This window comes from Phymastichus coffea, unplaced genomic scaffold (genome assembly GCF_024137745.1).
Source record: "Phymastichus coffea isolate CEN01 unplaced genomic scaffold, Cenicafe_Pcof_1.1 PCOF00006, whole genome shotgun sequence".
In the NCBI taxonomy this organism is placed as follows: Eukaryota; Metazoa; Arthropoda; class Insecta; order Hymenoptera; family Eulophidae; genus Phymastichus; species Phymastichus coffea.
The window spans coordinates 4,876,058-4,898,521 of NW_026706817.1; the positions used below are offsets into that span (position 1 = coordinate 4,876,058).

Here is a 22,464-nt window from a genome sequence, read left to right on the forward strand (position 1 = left end):
TCATAACAACCATATAATTAATAACCAATCATCATATATTTGATCTTTACTGCAAATAAAATTTCGAGTTATTTTCAAACAAATTTCATCTTTCTAACAACTGATAGGAGCAAACTGTACGAACCTGAAAATCGACGACATAACTGACAGAAGATTATTAATTAAGAGATTTTCTCTATCCATTGACAACACAGCTTGTATGATCATTCTAATGACCATCAGCTTGGTTTCTTTTGATGTCTAATATTCTTTCACTGCAGTGGCGGATCATGGGGAGGGCTTGGTGGTGCTGTAGCACCGAGCCCCAGGGATTGGGGGGCCCCGAGCTCCACTTGAATTGAAAAAAAAAATCAGCCAAATCAAATTTTAAATTCGATTAAAAAATTCCACGAAAAAATCCGTTTTTTGATGATTTCCAGTAAAAATTGATTTCGATGAACTTTAAAATAAAAAAGTTTCGTGCAAAATACATTGTTTTCAAATCAATACTATTTATTTTATTCGTCTATTATTCTGTTTTGAACTAAATCATAACTCTCGGATAAACGTATAGACTTTTTCTATTGAACACACTTTTTCATTACTAGATTAATTTGCAAAGGTAAAAACAAATTGAACCGATTTGAGACAACTTTAACTTTTACTTGAATTTACTTATTTGAGTAATATGAATTTAAAGTATTAAATGTTTCGCGGGTCAAAACAATCAAGCATCGCGGCGAGATTCTTACACTCCGTTGTTTTGCTTGCCTTTGGAGATGTGTCGATTCGCGGAAAACCCGAGCACGCTTCAACGGGCTAAAAGCTGAAAAAAGCTATACACACTGCATACACAGCAGCACGCTGCACCTAACTGTGGTTATCTTGCTTTTTCTAATTTTAAAGTGTTTCTTTTAATTCGCGTTTTTTGATAGCAAGTCAGAGCGACAAATCTATTATATTTCATTCCGCGAGTACACCTCGTTTACGTTTATTAATAAGTAAGGGGAGTGAGTTTGAGTTTTTCGTTGAACGTGTGGTGTTTGTTTTTCGAACAAAATGCCGAGCAGACAGTATTTAAGTGGCAATAAGAAAAGACAACTTGCGAAAGAAAGAGATGAAAAAATACGCAAACTTCCCAAATTGACAACATTTTTTTCTCCACGTGCGTCGACATTAGAAGAAAATGACACTTCACAGAAAAATAATGAGAACGAGAACGATGATACTATTTGTGACAAATATGAGGCAGTTGATAAGATTGACCAAGGTGATCCTAATGATGAAATTCAGGATAAAGAAATTAAAGCTGAACCTACTCAAAATGATCACTCAGTGCACGAAGACAATAATTCAACGCTACAGATTAATGTAGCAGGTAAAATTGAGTTTGATTAGTTTTTGTTTTGCAAATTTCGTACGGTGTTTGTGCTTTTAAATGGCGGCATTTTTTTCACTAGATTTATACTGTATGAAATATTCACCGAGTGTTTCTATTTTCATTTCAAAAAATTAGTCCGATATTGTGATTTGTATTATTTGTTGACAAAAGTTATTTTATTTTAGATACAATTGCTATCCATCAAGATCCAGCTTTATGGACACTTAAATTGAATCAAAACAATTTTGAACGCGAAAAGTACTTGGATAAAGGATGCAAGTTTTTTCAAAACAAAAACGATAGTTTCATCAAATCGGTGAGAATTTTCGCTAATCAGAAAAGATATTTTTCGGCTAAATATTTTCAACGTCAATTAACAAATGGCGAAACATGTGATAGAAAATGGCTTTTATACTCTCCATCTTTGGGCACGGTTTTTTGTTTTTTCTGCAAATTATTTTCCAATCAACAAGGAAATACTTTTGTAACGAATGGATTTTCCAAATGGAACAAAACTGAAGAAGGCATTCATTCGCATGAAAATAGCAAGGAACATAATAACTGTATGTTATTATACTTGGATTACAATTTGGCTAACGCTCGCATCGATAAAAAAACCATTGCCCTTATAGAAGCTGACACAAAATATTGGACTCAAATATTAAAGCGCATTGTAGCAGTAATCCGTTTCTTAGCTGAACGAGGATTGCCATTTCGTGGTAAGAATGAAGTCTTTGGTTCTCCAAACAATGGAAACTACCTCGGAATTTTGGAGCTAATAGCTGAGTTTGATTCGACATTGAAAGCACATATTGACACATACGCGCACAAAGGTCGAGGTACGGTGTCTTACTTATCAAAAACAATATGTGAAGAATTTATAAACTTGATGGCTGAGCAGGTAGTACAACACATCAAAAATGAAATTAGTCAAGCCAAGTACTGGGGTCTCGTTATTGATTCAACGCCTGACATTGCGCAGGTTGACCAATTCTCCGTTGTTTTTCGTTACTATTTGAACGAGCATGTGTATGAGCGATTTTTTTGCTTTTTGCAAGTAGGCAGCCACAAAGGTATAGATATGAAAAATGCCATTTTAAAACTGCTAGAAGAACATGAAATCAATATAGCAGGTTGTCGTGCTCAAACATATGATAACGCGAGAAACATGTCCGGTCATATTAAAGGACTGCAAGCTTGCTTAAAAGAGCTGAATAAACTAGCTTTTTATGTACCATGCTGTGGGCATTCTTTAAATTTAGTTGGGGAATGCTGCGTTCTCGATTGTACCATAGCTGCTTTATTTTTTCATCTCTTGCAAGGTTTGTACAACTTTTTTACAGCCTCTACATACAGATGGGAAATTCTAGATTCAAAAGTTTCCGATTTATCGGAAACTAGATGGTCATGTAGAGGAGATGCTACAAAAGACTACGTCAATAATTTTGATAAGATCTTGGTTGCTCTAGAAAAAATATCTGAAGATTGCGAACAAAAACCAGTAGCAAGACAAGAGGCTGCTGGACTATTGAAAAGTATGAAAAAGCTTGAAAACGCTATAATGGCAGTGTTATGGAACAAGATATTGAACAGATTTAATGCTACGAGTCAGTACTTGCAAAAAATCAATGTAGATCTTGTATCTGCAAATGCAATGCTGTTATCTCTGATCGTTTTTGTTTCAGATTTGCGTGATGAATTTCCAACAATTGAGGCTGAAGCAAAAGCTCTGAGTGAATCAGTAAACCAAGATTACACAGACGCAAGCAAAAGGCGAATAACACGCAAGTTGGCTGACAAGGATACGCAATCCGAAACTTCGAACGGCTCTGAAAAATTTAGAATTGAAACATTTTATGTTATTTTTGATAGATTAGTCACAGAATTGAAAAAGCGAAGTGAAGCATATAGTTTTATCACAAATTTGTTTGGATTTTTAACTCAGTTGATGAGTATTGATGGCGCAGAATTAGAGAGAAAAGCGAGAGAACTTATAGAAGTGTATCCAGATGATCTAGATGAAGACTTACTAATAGAATTAAGGCAATTTGTACCGCGTGTCAGAACACAAACTGCCGGATTTTTCTCGAATCGCACGTGCGAAAATATCAGAACAAATGATAAAACGATCTGTCCTATATTAGTCCTGAATTGGATAGCTGAAAATGGTATGGTACCAATTTTCCCAAATGTGTACGTTGCGTATAGACTACTCGTGACTATTCCTATAGCCAACTGCGAAACTGAGCGATCGTTTTCTGTGTTAAAGCGAATAAAAGATTTGCACAGATCCACTATGCTTCATGACAGACTATCGGCACTGGCTGTTCTCACCATTGAAAAGGAACTACTTAGATCACTTAATTTCGATAAATTAATTGAAGAGTTTGCAAAATCAAGAAGTAGAAGAAAGGCCTTTTAATTAATTTTTTTTTTGTGTAATGTACATAAAAATGATTATATTTTGTTATGTAATACTAATAAAATGGATGCATTGTTTTTACGTATTATGCGATTAGTTTATTTTTTCCTGCCTGAAAGCTTTTTTAGCTTAAATCAGCCGCCTTAAATGGGCCCCGCCGGAATTTTAGCACCAGGCCCCGGAAGGTTTTAATCCGCCACTGTTTCACTGTTATATCATGTTTTCAGAACTCCCACATTCTATTATAAACATCTTCAGATTTTCCTTTAAGTTTTTGTCCTGAAATAATTAATAAATAAATAAACCCTTTATTTTGTTAAAGCGATTGATTAGAAGTAATGTATATGAATATTCTTATCTAATTCTGCAACACCTATAGTATCATTTTTATATATTTACTTCAAAATCATAATTTTCTTCCACTCTGTGCTGATAGCACTTACATGTGTAAGACTGTTGTACGATAATGTTATTTTTCTTGATAAATAGGAGGGGTACAAACAGAAAATTAAGACAATTTTGAATAGTATAAGTAGAAATAAAGCTATTTACTTAAATTTGTTTAAGAAAATTCACCATTTATCTACCAGGATCATAGATTTTATTAATTTTTGGCATTTTACTGTGTTTCTATGAAAAACGCTGTACTAATATGTAATTATACTAATATTTAGTATAATTCAAATTCTACAGGGGTACAAATTATTTTTTTGAATTTTCGTAGATGGTACAAATTAAGAAGAAGACATTCATAATTTTTTACATTAAAATACCACGATTTTTCCGCCGAGAATTTCGTGTCTTCCGCGTGGAAGACACGAAATTAGAATCGTCGAATTAGATTACAAATATTATTTTTTTCTTGAAATTTTCGAGGGGTTCAAATTCCAAAATAACTATTTTTCGACTGGTACTGATTAAGGCAAGGCTGGTGGTGAATTTTGTTTTAGGAAATAAATATTTTTCCTATCAGAATTATCTACTTTATCATCCGAGTAATCAGCTGTTTTTGTGGATATAGGAGTTTAAGAGCACACGTTAACTTAAGACTTTGTATATTAACATATTAATTAAATTTTAGAATATAGTGGTTACAATAAAACTATTTTCAGTTGGTAAAAGTTAAGGAAAAGCTAGAAATATATTTTTTTCTTAAGAAATAAAAGATTTTCCTGTAAAATTTATCAACATTAGAATTGCACAAAAACATTGTATTATTCAAATTCTACTGAGGTACTAATTAGTTTTATGTCTTTTTTAGATGGTACTGTAACGTCACTTTCTTATGTCATCCAGAATCGTACATTAGAACAAAAACCTTATTAAAAGAGTGATCAGACTCTCTGTTATTCAGCTATTTGACGTCCCACAGAGCATGAATTAATTCACTGAATTAATTCTTGAATTAACGCAAAGAATTAATATAAAAATAATTTTCTAAGAAAAGAAAATTATTTCTTAATTAATACATGAAATATTACAAAGAAATATTCTAAAATTCTATTAAAAATAATTCAGGTAATGATTCCTGTAAAAATAAACAAATTAATACATGAATTAATTTAGAAAGGATTCTGAAAGAAACCATGAATTAATTTACAACATAAAACTAAAATTATATCTTAAAATAATTTAAAACTATTTCAAAATTATTTCGTGATATGATTTTTGTAAAAATACATAAATTAAATCATTCATTAATGTTGAATTAATCCAAGAAATATTATAGGTTTTAAGCTCAAAACTAACGCAACAAATGATTCTGAATTCATTTAAAATTAATTCTTAAATTATATAAAAATGCAAAATTTCGATTCACCCGAATTATTTCAGAAAATAATTCAAAATTATTTCTGAATTAATTCGTGATATGATTTTTGTACAAATATACACATTAATTCACGGATTAATGTTGAATTAGTCCAAGAAAAATTATAGGTTTAAAGTTACAAATTAACGTAAGATATAATTATAAATTAATTATTTTGTTACGAGTGCATCTTTCGAATAGTTCTTATTCGAATATGTATCCGCTGCAACATTAATTTGTATATGTTGTTTGTTTATGTTTGTGATAGAAAACACAGAATAGTTAGTTAACACTTGGTTATCTGTTTGTAAACACTTTTTAAAATTAATAAAGTAAAGTCTAAGTCTTTAAGTTTAAACGTAACAATACATTAATTCTTGCATTATATTAAAATGGAAAATTTTGATTTACCTGAATTATTTCAGAAATTAATATAAAATTATTTCTGAATTAATTCGTGATATGATTTTTGTAAAAATGCACTAATTAATTTACAAATTAACGTACCGATAATCAAAGAAATATTATAGGTTTTAATTTCGAAATTAACGGAAGGAATGATTCTGAATTAATTCTGAATTAATTTTTGAATTAAATGAAAATGCAAAATTTCGATTCACCCGAATTATTTCAGAAAATAATTCAAAATTATTTCTGAATTAATTCTTGATATGATTTTTGTAAAAATGCACTAATTAATTTACAAATTAACGTACCAATAATCCAAGAAATATTATAGGTTTTAATCTCGTAAAAAAGCTTTTGTACGCATTACTGAGCATATGAAACGTTCATGAAAGCACCTACCTTACCGGCATTTACAGAACTTGAAATATTGTAGAATCAAAGTTAGATTAAAAATAAAAACGCTTTTTTAGGGTGTAGATATATGTCCAAGAATTACTCAGTTCAAATTTCACACAATTCTATCGAGTGGTTCTTTCAAAATTTGGTCAAGCAGCACCAAATCTTAATTTCTTCGAGGTGTTATCAGAGGCGTTTCATATCTCCTTAAGGGAATTTGAATTCAGGATTATTTAAACCCCTAGCATTGCGTTAAGCACTTCCATTTTTTATTATTTTTCGTTAAAATTGAAAGAAATTCAATGTGAAAATTCGATAAGAAATCTGCTTTATGTAATATTTATAATGTATATCTAATATATATCCATTGTGACGGTAAACGTCAAATTAGCGCTAATAATATAACTTAATTGCTGCCTGCGGGGGCAGCACCTACCGGGGAGACGAAAAACGTAACGAAAGAATTCGGCACGCGAGCAGACGGATCGCGCGCGATTGAAATTGAACCAGTGAAGCTTTGACCATCAACGAGTTCGCCGGTGTGTACGAGACCAGCTGTCACTACCCGAGTTACCGGAGCAGAATTCCGTTCGCAGAGCACCAAGACCTGAGTTCCAGAGATCGTCGCAGCCGAGGTGCCGTGCAGCTCACAAGGGCGAAGGCTTGAGCCAGCAGACAAAGGCGCCGTGCGCGGTGATAACGCTAGTGCGTGCGTGAGATTTCGCCATCGAGGGCAAAGCCACGTGCTTTTAAATTCGCGACTCGCGACACAAACAAACAATAGACCTTTTCCGAGTGCGACTTATTGGTGTCATCTTCGAGCGTCCGCAAAACAAAGGTAAGCTGGCCAGCTTAATCTCGCGATCGTGGTTGCATGTATAACAATTAATTTCTCGTGTTCGAAGCGTGCATGCAATAGCTCTGTTAACAAAGAGCAGCGAGCGTCCCGACACTGTGTGTCCTCGATGAGCGAACGCTGATGTCAACATAAACACGCGGGCCGATCCAGTGTAATATTTGATAGACAATAAAAGATTCTGTTCGTGTTATTAACAAGTGCTTTCGACTCGCTTATTCCACATTGCTTCCACTCATTTTCGTAGATTAGTAGATCTATTGGTTGACTGACACCTGTTTCCCCATGCTCTCCGGATTATGTATTGAGCATAGATGATTACATTCGCCCTTCAATAAACTCGCGCGAATAAAAATAATTAAACGGTAAGAAACCCCGTTACACCATATACTAGATAATATTAAAGTAAACATTAAATAAAATACTGTACGTTTATCAATTATTTTATTTCGTGTTCTTCTATAATTATATAAAATATAGCACTTTTAATAATTTTTAAAATTTTATTTATATATTCAGTAAATAATTTATTTATAGTATATCTAGTTGTGTTATATAATTTTAAATATTTTCTATAATAATTCTAAAAGTAATTAGATAGTATTTTATAAAATAATTCTTGTGAAATGGATATAATCTTTTAAAATTATTTCAGTGAATCAATTCTGTATTAATTTTACGTCAGCTTTTTATTACTTAAGTATCATTTTGAAAATTAATTTTGAAACAATTCAAAACATTCTTACTGTAATGATTTCAAAATTATTATGATAATATTTCATAAAATAATTCTTCTAAAATGCATGTAATATTTGAAAATTATTTCAGTGAATCAATTCTGTATTAATTTTATGTCCGCTTTTTATTTCTTCAATATCATTTTGAAAATTAATTTTGAAACAATTCAAAATATTCTAACTGTAATAATTTCAAAACTATTACGTTAATATTTCATAAAATAATTCTTCTAAAATGCATGTAATATTTGAAAATTATTTTAGTCAATTAATGTAGTAATAATATTCGTTATATTTCTGAAGGAAAAAAAACGGACATAAAATTAATACAGAATTAATTCATTGAATTAATTCTAAAATAATTATATTATTTCATGAATTAATTTTGAATTATTTTAGAATTAATTCATGCTGTGTGGGGTTACGCTTTTCTCTTATTTCTTCTAATAGTGAAATGTGCTTAATGAAACTATATGGCCTTCCAAATAGGCTTTCTTTTCCATCTATTACCACATGTTTAGCAAAGTGCCAAAGAAACTGATGCGTCTACTGAGCTGAGCTCAATAGCGTCGTTATCAATTCTTATAGACGTGTATGGTATAAATTGTAATTAAAGAGCGTGAAACATATGATTCGGCTACTTTTGCTTAAGATATTTATTCCTCTCTTAAGTTGAGCACAAAATCATAAAGGATAGGATCAGGTGACGAGTAAGGACTGCTACTATTAAAGAATTACTTGACATAGGTGTTAGCTAGATTTTTATTCGAACAGAGTTCGTACCACTACTTGGTGAAGCCTCGGGCTCAGACTTCCTCGAGATAGATACGACGAGTGTATTTATAGATGCGAGTTGGAGCTATTTCCTTTAGATTATCCCCGCTACCTCGCCAGTACGCATAACATTGATTAACTTATATTAGCTGCTTAGGTGAAATAGGATTTTTAGCATAGAGAAAATCCTATTTCGTACAAATTTTTATTTTAGTAAAATTGTCAATATGAATTATCATAGATATTATGAATTATTCATATCTAAGTGTAGGTCTAAAATAGTTTTGTTCCATTGAGCACATTTTACTATGTTTATTTATTATTGTATGAAATTCAATCTATCTTTTAGTTCGTCAAACAGAAATAAATTTTCTTTGCTATAGTTATTTTGATAAGTTGCGCTAAATTATTAGTCATTATGCTTTTACGTTAAAATATCACCGTTTAATAAAATTCAAGTTTTCAAATTATATCCGTATTGGGAGTAAGATAATTATAAGTGCCTTTAAAGGCTTACGATAATATTTTCATTCATTTAAAGGTCTTTGTTTTGAAAACTATGACGGCAGTTTAAAAGTCTGGCTACCTATGACGTTACGCTCTTTATTTCGATATGAGTTGACCATCTGTTTTTGTTATGTAAAGTCAAAGATGCTCTGAGCCTTAATACTTTTTTAACATTAAACGATGAGCATGCTATCTTAATACAGATGCGTTAAACGAACAAATCAGACTGGACCATTACAGTACAAATTAAGAAGAAGGCATTCATATATTTTTCGGAGAATTCGTAGTTTGATATTCAAGTACTAAGAGTAGTTTATAGTTAAGGTTGATAAATTTAATTCTATTGGTTAGATAGATTTGTTAACAGTGTAGGATTGTATAAAGAAAAGAGTGAGGAATGGAAAGAGATATTTGTTTAATGATTTGGGGTTTATTTTAAATTGAAAGTTTGCATTGTTGAGAAATTCAGTTAAGAAGAGACATGGGGGATGAGTAGGGAGTTTTAGTATATTGATGATTGTAGTTGTTGAGGAAGTTTTAGTTTTGTGCGAATATTTGTTTAGTTTGTTTACTAGTGTTTCTCTTTGAGGTAAATACATAGAGCAAAACCAAACAATATGGTCAATGTTTTGTATTGGAGATCCACATTGACATGAGGGGGAATTTATTAACCCATTAACGTCAAATGTGCACGTTTGCTCATGCCCACTTTCAACGCTGTATATAAGAATCAAATCGAGCAACAATGATCATGCAGACCAAGATTTCTGATAGATTTTTCAATGAGCTTTCAGAATATGGGGTGAAAATTTTGCTAAAAGCTTTTTTGAGCCTCATTTTTGCAATTGTAGCAAAAAAAATGTGAAAATTTTCAGATTTTTTTTTGAAAAACCAAAATTTTGACAGAGAATCCTTTGAGCTAGATGTCTAAAATCTCCAGAAATCGTGCAAAAATTATTTTTCTTTTAAAATCGTATCTCTAAGAACATAAAAAATCAACTTCGCAAATCCAAAATGGCGTTCAAAAGTCAGAAAATATAATAAATTATTAACTACTTTTTTACTCAAAAAGAAATTGTTTTATGAAAAAGTTTCACTGAACAAAAAGTATTTAGAATCATTTAAAGAATACGTGTAAATTTTTCCAGGACGTTCTGGAAAATTTTCTCATTTTTCCGGAAAATGGCGAGAATCAAAAAATCGAAAGTGGTCAAAAATATCTTGGGAAAATTCACACGTATTCTTCGAATGATTTTAAGTACTTTTTATTGTATGAAATTTTTTCGTCAAGCCAATCATTTTTTAATAAAAAAATATCTAACTAACACCGTGCCCTGTTATGCATTGGCAAATGTTTGCATAACACGCATAAATACATAATATCTTTCCATCAAAAATTATATATTTGTAATTGCACTACAATTATTCCATACTTATTGATAAATCCATAATTGAAATTCCTCACATTTCATTCTCGTTATTTTCACTTGTCAATATTTTTTTTTTCGAATGACAAATTCAGGGTGGTAGTTTCTCTCTGTCACTTCAATGTTTTTATTCCAGTCTTGATATAGAATAAATATGCCTAGAATAAGTAATCGTTCTAGAAAGTCTAAGGAGGGTTACGGTGGACTCGTTGAAACTACTGAATATAATCAGTTCAATGAAGCTATTTATCTTCCTAATCCCGAAGATTCGGACGAGTTCGATACCTATGATGATGATGATGAGGATGGTGATAGTGATGTAGCATCATCGAATGATGAGAGTTCTAACAATGGCGACATCGATTGCAATTTTTCGTCTCTCAAAATATCATATGCAAAAATTTTTGATCAATACGATTCGTCCCAAAAACAATTGGAAGACAATCACCATTACAATTGGGTTGATGGAGAAAAGCAGTATTCAGACGATGTAACTAATAAAAACTTATTATTTGAGAAGAATAAAAAAATTATTTTATCTAGCACGCCAACTGAACTATTTGAGTATTTCTTTTCTGATGATTTGAAGAAAGTCATCATAAAATGTACCGAATCTAATGGTTATCAACTTACTCGCGATCGATTTGATGTGTTTCTAGGTATTTTGTTATTTTCTTCTTATAATACAAGGCATTCTCAAAGAGACTATAGGTCTACTAATCCTCTCTTACGCGCAGATCCGGTTGTATTTGCAATGGGAAGAACTGAGTTTGAGGAAATAAAATCTAACTTGAAGTATTCTAAGCCAGAAGAGGAAGATAAGGAGGATAGGATTTGGAGAATTCGGAAAATAGTTGATATTTTCAATAAAAACATCAAGAGATTCAATTTTTTCTCGACTGCACTGTCCATAGATGAAATGATGGCTTAATACTACAGTAGATGCGTTCTCAAACAGTTCATCAAACGGAAACCGATACGATTTGGTATCAAATTATGGGCTTTATGTTCCTACAGTGGTTTTTTATTTCACTTCGAGATTTATTGTGGAAAGAATGCAAAGGATAATCTACTACTAAATATTGCTCTTGGTTCACGTGTCGTTTTACAAATGTTACAGCACCTATTACATGGACCTAATTCAAGGAAACTAAATGAATACCATTGTTATTTTAACAATTTATTTTGCTGTTCAGATCTATCTTCATTTGAAAAAAATTGGTCTTCGAGCCACTGGTACAGTAAGAAGTAATAGAATAAAAGCAACAAATGATATCAATAAGAAAGCAAAACGGGGCACCTGGTTAGCAAAACACGATAACTTGAGTGGAATAAATTTCATTACTGTAATGGATTTCAAGCCTGTATCTATCCTTTCGACGGTTCCAGGAGTCACTCCAATGTCTAATGTGAGCCGTTATGATAAAGAATCGAGAAGTAAAATAGCAATACCATTTCCAAATGCTTTTTGCATTTACAACAAGTTCATGGGAGGTGTTGATTTGCATGATCAACATGCAAATCAAGTGCGACCAAGCATACATTCCAAGAAATGGACATGGATAATGATGATAAGATTGGTTCAAGCTGTGGTTACAAATGCCACTGTGTTATATAATGAAGCTCTTCCAAACACAGAAAAAAAAGGAATGAAAGAATTTGTTTTGAGCATCAGTGAAAATTATTTTAGTAAAGGTTCTTACACAGTTATTGGAAAACATGAAATTCAATCCGCAGATACTCAACATTCTTGTCAAATCGAAAATTACGCAACGAGAACACGACGATTATGTAAAAAATGCAATTTACACGTGTGCAAAAACTGTTCATGAATCCCGTGTAAAAGAAAGAAAAAGTGAGAGAATTCGTTATATCCGGAATATGAGTTGGTGCAGGAGTAAGGATAAACTATCGGGTGGTTTGGAGTCATAAACTATAGGAGAAGTGACGAGCTCTTGGGTTCGCACCCGTTGGTTTATGATAGAAGCAGATTTATATTTCACCATTTTTATGTAATAGGCATGCTATGTCACTTTTTATGTGGCCTTTGTAGGTATGCAAAAATATATTTGTCTAAAAAGACTGATAACATAGGTATCTTGCTTATAGCCTACATTTTTAGTTGTTTCAACAAGAGTATAATTTTGCTATTTTTTTATTCGAAAATGATTGGCTTGACGAAAAAGTTTCATACAACAAAAAGTGCTTAGAATCTTTCGGTTTTGGGACAATTTCGATTTTTTTATTCTGGCCATTTTCCGGAAAAATTAGAAAATTTTCCAGAACATCCTGGAAAAATTTACACGTATTTTCTAAATGATTCTAAATACTTTTTATTCAATGAAACTTTTTCATAAAGCAATTTCTTTTTGAGTAAAAAATTAGTTAATAATTTATTATATTTTCTGACTTTCGGACGCCATTTTGGATGTGCGAAGTTGATTTTTGATGTTCTTAGAGATATGATTTTAAAGGAAATATAGTTTGTGCCACGATTTCTGGATATTTTAGACATCTAGCTCAAAGGATTCTTTGTCAAAATTTTGGTTTTTCAAAAAAAAATCTGAAAATTTTCACATTTTTTTTGCTACAATTGCAAAAATGAGGTTCAAAAAAGCTTTTTGCAGAATTTTCACCCCATATTCTGAAAGCTCATTGAAAAATCTATCAGAAATCTTGGTCTGCATGATCATTTTTGCTTGATTTGATTCTTCTATACAGCGTTGAATGTGGGCATGAACAAACGTGCACATTTGGCGTTAATGGGTTAATATAAATAAGTATAATCCATTTAAACCATGCTCTTATATACCATTACCGTCAAGCTTAAATAATAAAAGAGCCTGTGTTAATGTTAAAAATGAAGACAATAAATGTTTTAAGTGGGCTATACTTTCCTTCATCCGTCATCCAGTTGGAAAAAATTCAGAGTAACTACAAGTCCTATGAGAATGAACTGAATTTCGACGGTATAAGCTTCCCGTAAAAACAAAAAGTATACCTAAACTTGAAAGGTTGAATAATATAAGTGTAAATTTATATATACTTGAAAAATATGGATCGAAATATGAAGTCTCACCGTGATATATAGCAAAATTAAAACAAACTAAATATGTGAACTTACTCTTAATACAAAACGAATAAATTGATGAAAATGATATTAATAGACCTCGAATATCAATAGATGGTGAAAAATTCAAATTAAAAACTCACTACGTATGCAATGAAAATTTATCTACTCTTCTTCGTAGTCAAATTACTCAAATACTGAAAAAATTAATCTTTGTGAACGTTGCCTTCATTATTTTACTAACGAGGAAAATTTGAAATCTCATGAAGTTGACTGTTCCAAAATAAATAAGTGTCGGGTTAATTTACCTGATGATACTACTTTACAATTTAAAAATTTTAAGCATAAAGAGGAAGCTCCATTTATTATATACGCCGATTTTAAATGTCTGTTAAAACCTATAGAAGATTCGAATAGAAATGTCAATGTTAAGAGATATAGTTTCCAAGAACATGAAGCCTATAGTATTGGATTATATGAAAAATGCTGTTATGATGATAGTATCGATATATAAGTAATATAGAAAAAAATTAAATGAAGACGAATCACCAGCATAATGGTTTATGAAACAATTGAAGTCTCTAGTGATTAAATCAGAACAGATATGCAATAGAAATGGATTTATCATTTATTAATAAACAGGCATTCATAACGGCAAGAAGATGTCATATTTGCAACCGATATTTCCAAGAGAACCAAAAATGAGTTCGAAATCATTGTCATTTAACAGGAAAATTTAGAGGTGCAGCTCACAATCATTGCAATTTGAATTATAAAAATGTTGCTATCATATTAGTCGTTATTCATAACTGTACAGACTTGGACTCACATTTTATCATATCAGAAATTGCTACTAACTCAGAATTTGAAGGAAAAATCTCTGTTCTCGCTGAAAACAAAGAGCGATAAGGAGAGATCCTTCACAAAAAAAGTTGCAAACAGTCGAATTAGCTTTCATTTCATTGATTCCTTTCGATTTATGCCTACATCTCTAGAGAAATTAGCATATTATTTACCTTAGCTAGATATTATACAGAGATAATTACCCTTTAGAACAGATTAATTTACTCCAAAGAAAAGGAGTTTTCACATATGAATTCATCCAAAATTTAAATAGACTAACTAAGATAGAGTTACCATCTATTGAAAAATTTCATAGTTAATTGACAGATAGTGATATTCCTACTGAAGAATTCAAGCATGCTCAAAAAGTAAATAATTTTGAAAATTTTCGATCAACCTGTAGGAATGCATATGATCTTGATCCTGCTCATTATTACGCCACCCCTGGATTAACATGGGACACCATGTTAAAATATACAAATATGAAGTTTAAACTATTAAATATAGCGTGACGGTAAACGTCCCATTAGCGCTAGCCCCAGCAGCCCAACCACGCGGCTGCCTGCGAGGGCAGCACCTGCTGGTTGGGGAAAAATGTAACGAGGGAATCCGGCACGAGACGGGACGGAACGCGCGCGTATGAAAATGAACCAGTCGAGGATTAGCTATCTAACTATCCAGCTGTAATTATCAAGGACGAGAGTTTCCGAGTGCTGAAGAGAGCCAGCTGAAACAAACCACCTTAACCGAAAGCCGTACTTTTTTCGTCGCTGTGGTAGCGAGTGTGTGTGTGAGTGAGCATGAGTGGAGGTTTCGCCATCGAGGGCGAAACCAAGAGCAGACTGTTCCTGTGAAAGACTAACGCTAGCGGACTTGTCTCCTTTTTCCATTGCAAGTAGTGCGCTTGATAATAAGGTAACCTGGCCAGCTTAATACCGCGATTGCTACTATTGCTAATAACTAATCTCTCGTACTCCATAAGAAGTGTGCATGTATTAACTCAGCGAACAAAGAGCGGCGAGCAATCCGACACTGCATGTTCTTGTCGCGTGCGCGCTTTGTAAAAATAAACACGTAGGCCGAATACATTGTAGAGATAAGAGGAAATAAACGATTTCGCATGTGATATTGACTGTAATTTTAATGATATTATTTCGCGCTAGTAGAAAGTTGGTTGACTGACGCCCGATCCCTCCTGCTCCCCGGTTTACGAATTTAAATGTTTAGATAATCCCGCGCGCATAAATAAATAGACGGTTGTCCACCCCGTTACATGGCGCCCAACGTAAAAGAACCTACAGAGTTTATGATTGTTCAAAACGCCGGTGCTAAACATTGACCTTGCGCTCAGTCAACCAGCGACTTAGGTGGCAATCAAAGTGTTGTTGTGCACACTTTCAGTTAAAAGCTACATAATAAACATCGCCTCTCTATTAATTAACTTGCGAAGGCCCGCCGCGACGATAAATTGTAAACAGTCGTTGTAAGCGCGTGCGAGTGCGACCGAACGACTCTTAGCCATAGCGTAAACACCAATAGGTTTTGAAAGTTGCCACAGATCAACAATATTGTACCCGTTGGCTCGAGGAAAACTAACACCGGCAACATTCAAACAAAAGAAACGCAAATTGATTGTTTTATTTGATATAGTGTTGTCTTAACGTAAATGTATTTTTTTAAATATTGCTAGCTACGGTTATTGGTGACTACGCATATAGACGCTCGTTATAATATTTTAGATACTAACCAACACAGCCGCGCTAACAAACAGTTAGTGCGCCTGATAGGCAGGATCATTATATTGCGCAATAGCGAGCAAAGAGTCTTTCGATAAACACAACATTAAATGCACTTTGTTGAGCCTATTGTCGGCCAGTAAAGTCTAAATTTTTGCGTGTTTGCTTGTAAACATTAAATATAGCACTCGCACTCACATCATCCGTCAAACATGCGTGTAAATCTGTATAAAATCTAGTCGCGACATAACTAGCAGATGAAAATGAACTGCATCCAAAAAGAAGTCGAAGACTGGGTGTTGACGCTCCAAGACGAAGAAATAAACGAATGCCTCGAACACTTGGAGCTCAAAAAAAGCGGAAATAAGCTCTCGAGAGCTGGGAAACTGCAGAATTGGTTGTTAGGCGACTACTCTGCGGCGGATTTCGTGGAAGTCGATAACCAACACAGCAATCCAGCAAGAAGAGTAGCCCTACGCTCGGAGCTCATAGTATCCATATGCGCGGAACACACAGTATCCGAACAAGAAGATGAACACCCGCTAGCCCAGCTAATGCAAAGTGCAGAGGTGATATCGCGGATTCAGGAAACAGCGATAAACATCACAAACGTACTGGACGACGGCGAGAGTACTAGCAGTAATAAGAATATTACGATAACGGCTAATGATGGTAGCCAATTTCAACTCCCGCCGGCATTTGCGGTAATGATCCAAGACCTCATTTTCCGGTCCAGAGAAAATGAGAAGAAGCTCGAGCTGCTAGACTCGTTAAGAGTAAACGTGTCGAGTTTAACGAAAATATTAGACCAGATATACAACAACTGCAGCAATGTTAAGAGCCAAGTGGACGACCTATCTGCCAGAATGAGCGCATTGGAAAATGCCGAAAACAGGAATGTACGGCAAGATAATGCGAATAATTCTAGTGAAATGCGACAACAAGAAAACACGCGTAGGAGCGTCGCATTCCAAGATACCTTCACCTATCATTACGACATCAGGTTACCTCACAGTACTCCAGTTGGACTCGGACAGAGGCCCACGGGGTCCACCGGCAGGACCTCCCGCCGGACGCTCCCTTTCGGAGAGGATGAACAGCATCAATTCAGTGGAGTTAATGCTGAAGTGAATAACCACCCGCCGAGCACGTGGTCGTCTCAGCAGGCAACAAACCCTTGGTCGACTACAAGGGATGTTGGTCGCATTGTCCGAGGATGGAAACTGAAGTTTTCAGGAGAAGGCAATGTGAGTATTGACACCTTCCTGTCTAGGCTGGATAACTTGAGGAATGGCGCGGGACTCACAGAAGACGAAATGCTCCTAACGGTATCGGAGCTACTCGTCGGTCCCGCCCTCACCTGGTACGAGGCGATGAAGGAGGAATGGTTCTTCTACGCCGAATTCGAGATGGAGCAAGGGAATGGTTTGGGACCAGTGTGCAGCAGCAACAGCGTCTGATGAGGGAAATTCAGAGCCGATATCAGGGCCCCGACGAACCCGTGAATGCTTACATCACCAACATGATGGGCCTGATGTGTGTGAATCGGCTAAACCCCCAAATGACGCCTGATTGCCAATTGGACCTGCTGCACGCCAACCTTCTCCCGGACATTCAGGGACAGGTGCGGGGATCCGAAGTGAGCTCGATACGAACCGTGAATGCGCTGGCCATGGCGGCACAGAACAGCTTGCACCAGAGAAAGGCAGAACGGGTGGTACCTGATCCACAATCAACTCTGTACCCGGAGTTAGCGTACCACCCTCGCACCGATGGAAGCAAGGGCCGCAAAGGCAAAGTGGCATCAATATCCAGCGATAAGCCGGAGGTCAGCGACAGGTTGTACCGTATGGAGAAAGTGCTTGAGAAGGTGACGTACCAGGTCATCTATACACCGACGCCCTCGGGGGCGCACCTAGTCCGAGCCTAGAGGCAGTTGATGGCGAAAAGAAGGCTCCACCCGCCGATCTACTGAGCCAAGTGCTATTATCTCTCAAGGAGATATCTGAAGGAATGAAGCACAACCTCGTTGGGAAAAACTTGACCACGGTAGACCGCACTAGGAAGCTGGAAGCTCCTCGAAGACGGGAGAGAGACTTCTCCAAGCCACTTAAATGCATCGAGTGCGGGTTACTGGGGTACAGCAAAAAGTACTGTCCCCAATGCAACAAGGGAAACGAGGAAAGGAGTGGTTAGATGGGGTTGACCCCACTCCTTCATCCCCTTCAATAAACCCCGTTAACGTGATCTCGCAGTCTCCGCCAACACAGTCAGCACCGATAATAGCGAGCGTATTGAGCGGCGAGAGCGAGAACTCCTCTGGTGGTGCAAACGATGAACGTGGCGGTAAAGTCAACGCGGAGAGAGAGGGTATTGACGTTGGTAAAGCCCTAGACCCTGGACCGGCCGAGATGGTGGCGAATGGATCGCACACGCCCTCGGAGGGCGCGAGTAACGGCAGATAAACCGTCAAAGGGTAACCCCACGGAAACTCCGATTGTCCGAACCGAGGTGGTTCGAACGACAAGTGGCGTCACTTTACCACGCGAGAGCACAGTGGCTAGCGCTATGGTATGCAAAGAGCAAGGCTATGGAGCCGCCAAATCTGTTTCGCAATATTCCCCGGAACAGGAAACGCGCTGGTTACTACCGGTGAAAATAGGAGACTTCCAGATACGGGCTCTCTATGATCCGGGAGCTTCTACCACAGCAATGGGTAGTAATGCTCTGCAAATAGCGTCTGTGCTAGGCATCAGGTTGGATACCACCCACGCGGGTACGGCAGGACTACCAGATGGCCGTAAGTTGAAAATTGTTGGTCACGTCGTATTGCCATTTACCGTAGGGGACGTGACGATGCCGACGAGGGTAGCTATACTCCCAACCCTAGTCGATGAATGTATCTTAGGAGTGAATTTCCTTAAATTGTTTAGAGCAGTACTTGACCCTGACCATGATACGTTACTACTCAAGAAATCACAAACCAAGGTGAAGCTAGAGGTAGCTAGTTTAGAGGCTGGTCCGATATTAGCTACGATCGGACTAACCGAGGTAACAGCCTCTCAACAGGCGATATTGCAGAGGACCATCGGCGAGGCCTTATCGCAGGCCACCGCGGGACTGGGATGTGCGGCAGGCATTGAACACGAGATTCGGGTCGGTTATACGAAACTGATCAATCAGCGCTACTATCTAGTATCACACAAGGTCGAGCAAGAAATGCATAGATTGGTAAGGGAGATGCTAGACCAAGGGGTGATAGAGCCAGCAGATAGTGGCTGGTCGAGCCCAGTGGTTATGATACGCAAGAAGGATGGCTCGTATCGATTTTGTATGGACTTCAGAAAGATCAACAAGGTCACCAAGCCAAACGCGTATCCCCTACCGTTTATGCAAGATATATTGAGGCACTTACGAAATTCACGCTATATCGCTACACTCGACCTCAGTAGCGCGTATCACCAAATACCACTTCAACCCGAATCTCGACCTATTACTGCCTTTACCGTGCCAGGATTGGGGCATTTCCAGTTCGTACGAATGCCATTCGGTCTCTCGTACGCCGGCACCACCTTCCAACCGTTAATAGATAGCGTGATCGGACCTGAGCTCGGCGATTGCGTCTTCGGCTATTTGGATGATATCATCGTAGTATCGTCCAAATTCGAAGATCACCTACAACATCTTAAGGTCGTATTGGATACGTTATATCGAGCCGGATTCTCGATTAATCGAGATAAGAGCGTCTTCTGCAAGCTTGAGGCTAAATATCTAGGTTTGTTAATTAACCGCGAGGGTATCAGGCCAGACCCTGAAAAGGTGCGCTCTATCGTGGAGTACCTTCGACCAGGAAACGTGCGACAGCTGCGTACTTTCCTGGGGGTTGCTTCATGGTACCGACGATTCTTGAGTGACTTCGCGACATACGCTCAACCGTTAACGAAATTAATGGAGAAGAAATGCGAATACGTGTGGAGAACAGACCAAGAACAAGTCTTCGCTAAACTTAAGGCACTCATCCGATATCCGCACTGTGCCTCGGGTTACCAGAGCCCGACGTGGTGGAAACAGACGCTAGCGCTACGGGAATCGGCGCCGTCCTGATTCAAAGAGTAAGGGACGAAGACCGAATCATCGAGTACGCTAGCAGAGTCCTTAACCCGGCGGAGCAAAATTATTCCACCACGGAGCGCGAGTATTTGGCGGTCGTATGGGCTATACAGAAGTTTTGCCCATACATAGAGGCGTACCAATTCAAGATGGTAACGGACCATAACAGCCTGAAATGGTTATACAATCTGAAGAACCCGATAGGACGTCTAGCCCGATGGGCCTTGCAACTCCAAGACCATGCCTTCGAGATCAAGTATCGAAAGGGGGCCGAGAACGTATTGCCCGACGCGTTATCACGCGCTTTTGAGCCCACGAAGGCTGAGGTTAGTGCGATGGACCAGTCGAAGCTAGGGGACAAAGCCTGGTACGCGGAACAGTTCCGGTGCGTCGAGGACAAACCAGAAGACTACCCGGACTGGAAAATAGTTGGCAAAGTGATGTATCACCAAAAACCGAGCTGTGACTACCAAGGCGAAGATGGGTACGAGCACACTTGGAAGCTTGTCGTACCGCCGGAAGACCGAAAAGCGGTCCTGTTCGAGAACCACGACCTTGAGACCGCGGGACATTTGGGACGCGAGAAGACCTTCGCCCGTGACGCCCAATCCTACTATTGGCCAGGGATGTACGCGGACGTTAAAGGTTACCTCCAAATGTGTCAGATTTGCCAGCAGTGTAAGGTCGAACAGCAATTGCCGCGCGGAATCATGAGGGATCGGATGTTGTTCACACCTTGGCAAGTGGTAGTGGGTGACATCGCCGGACCCTTTCCAAGAAGCCCTCGAGGGCACGAATACGTATTAGTGTTCATCGACTTATTCACGCGATGGGTCGAGTGCATTCCTATACATAGTGCTGATGGTAAGACGATTGAGAAGGAACTCCGGGAACGAGTGATCCTGCGCTTCGGTGTGCCTAAGGTCTTCCTGTCCGATAATGGCACCGAATTCCGTAACCAGCTGGTAGACGGGTACCTGAGAGACCAAGGAATAAACCGGACCTTTACTCCGACCTATACCCCACAGGCTAACCCTACCGAAAGAGTTAACAGAACTCTGAAGACGATGATAACCTCGTACCTGCGCGGGAATCACAAAGAATGAGATCGAGTGTTACCTTAACTTGCGTTGAACACTGCTGTCTACAGTTCCACGGGATCCAGCCCTGCCAAACTCAACTACGGTAGGCAACCGGAAGCCCCGAAGACCCTTCGGAGATAAGTGGACGAGCTTGCAGCCCGAGAGGCAAGTTTGCTCCGAATCGGACAATGGAACGAGCATATGAAGAATAACCGATTCGTTATTCAACAAGCTCGTGAAATAGCTTCGGACGAGTCTCTGAGGCAGGCGAAATATTATAACGCCAAGTACAGGACCATCGGATTTAAAGAAGGGGACTGGGTATGGAAGAAAAATCGCATATTGTTTAGCGCGACGCAGGGTATTTCCGTAAAGTTAGCGCCAAAATTCGTAGGACCCTTTATTGTCACGAAAGTACTCGGAGTCAACTCGTATCGCCTTGACAACCAGCAGGAAGAGGTCACAGGATTGGTCCACGCCAAAAAGCTCAAACCCTACTATGGACAGGAGGATATCTTGCCGGAAAATGAAACCCGACGGCGAGATGACGACGATACACCTACCACCGAGGGTACCGAAGTGACGAACATCCCGTCTACTGCGTGCGATGCGACAACACGCGGAACCGGGCGCGCCGTTACTACGGATAACGCAATCCGGAATGATAACGCGACAACTTCGAGCCAACCTCGTCACGCCCCTTCCGATCCCTCCGATAAGATCCTGATAACCGCCTCTTCAACTAATGCAGCAAAGCGCCCACGAGGGAGACCTCGCAAGAACGCGCTAACCACCCAAACTACACCGTATCGACAGAATCCACGTATCTCCCCTCCCATCGTCGGGAAAAGGAAGAGGGGTAGACTGCCGAGAACACCGACCGTGGATGCATGAGGCCCTGCGAACGAAGGACCTGGGAGACCGAC

The 22,464-nt window shown here is 37.4% G+C and overlaps 1 protein-coding gene across 1 annotated transcript; it reads left to right on the plus strand.

Annotated features, from left to right (window-relative positions):
• Nucleotides 1-1,038: 1,038 nt before the first annotated feature.
• Nucleotides 1,039-3,782, plus strand: LOC131668846 (zinc finger MYM-type protein 1-like). Its single transcript, XM_058943311.1, has 2 exons — nt 1,039-1,357; nt 1,546-3,782. Exons 1-2 carry the CDS (start codon nt 1,039-1,041, stop codon nt 3,780-3,782), a joined length of 2,556 nt encoding a protein of 851 aa, XP_058799294.1.
• The last annotated feature ends 18,682 nt before the right edge of the window (nt 3,783-22,464 follow it).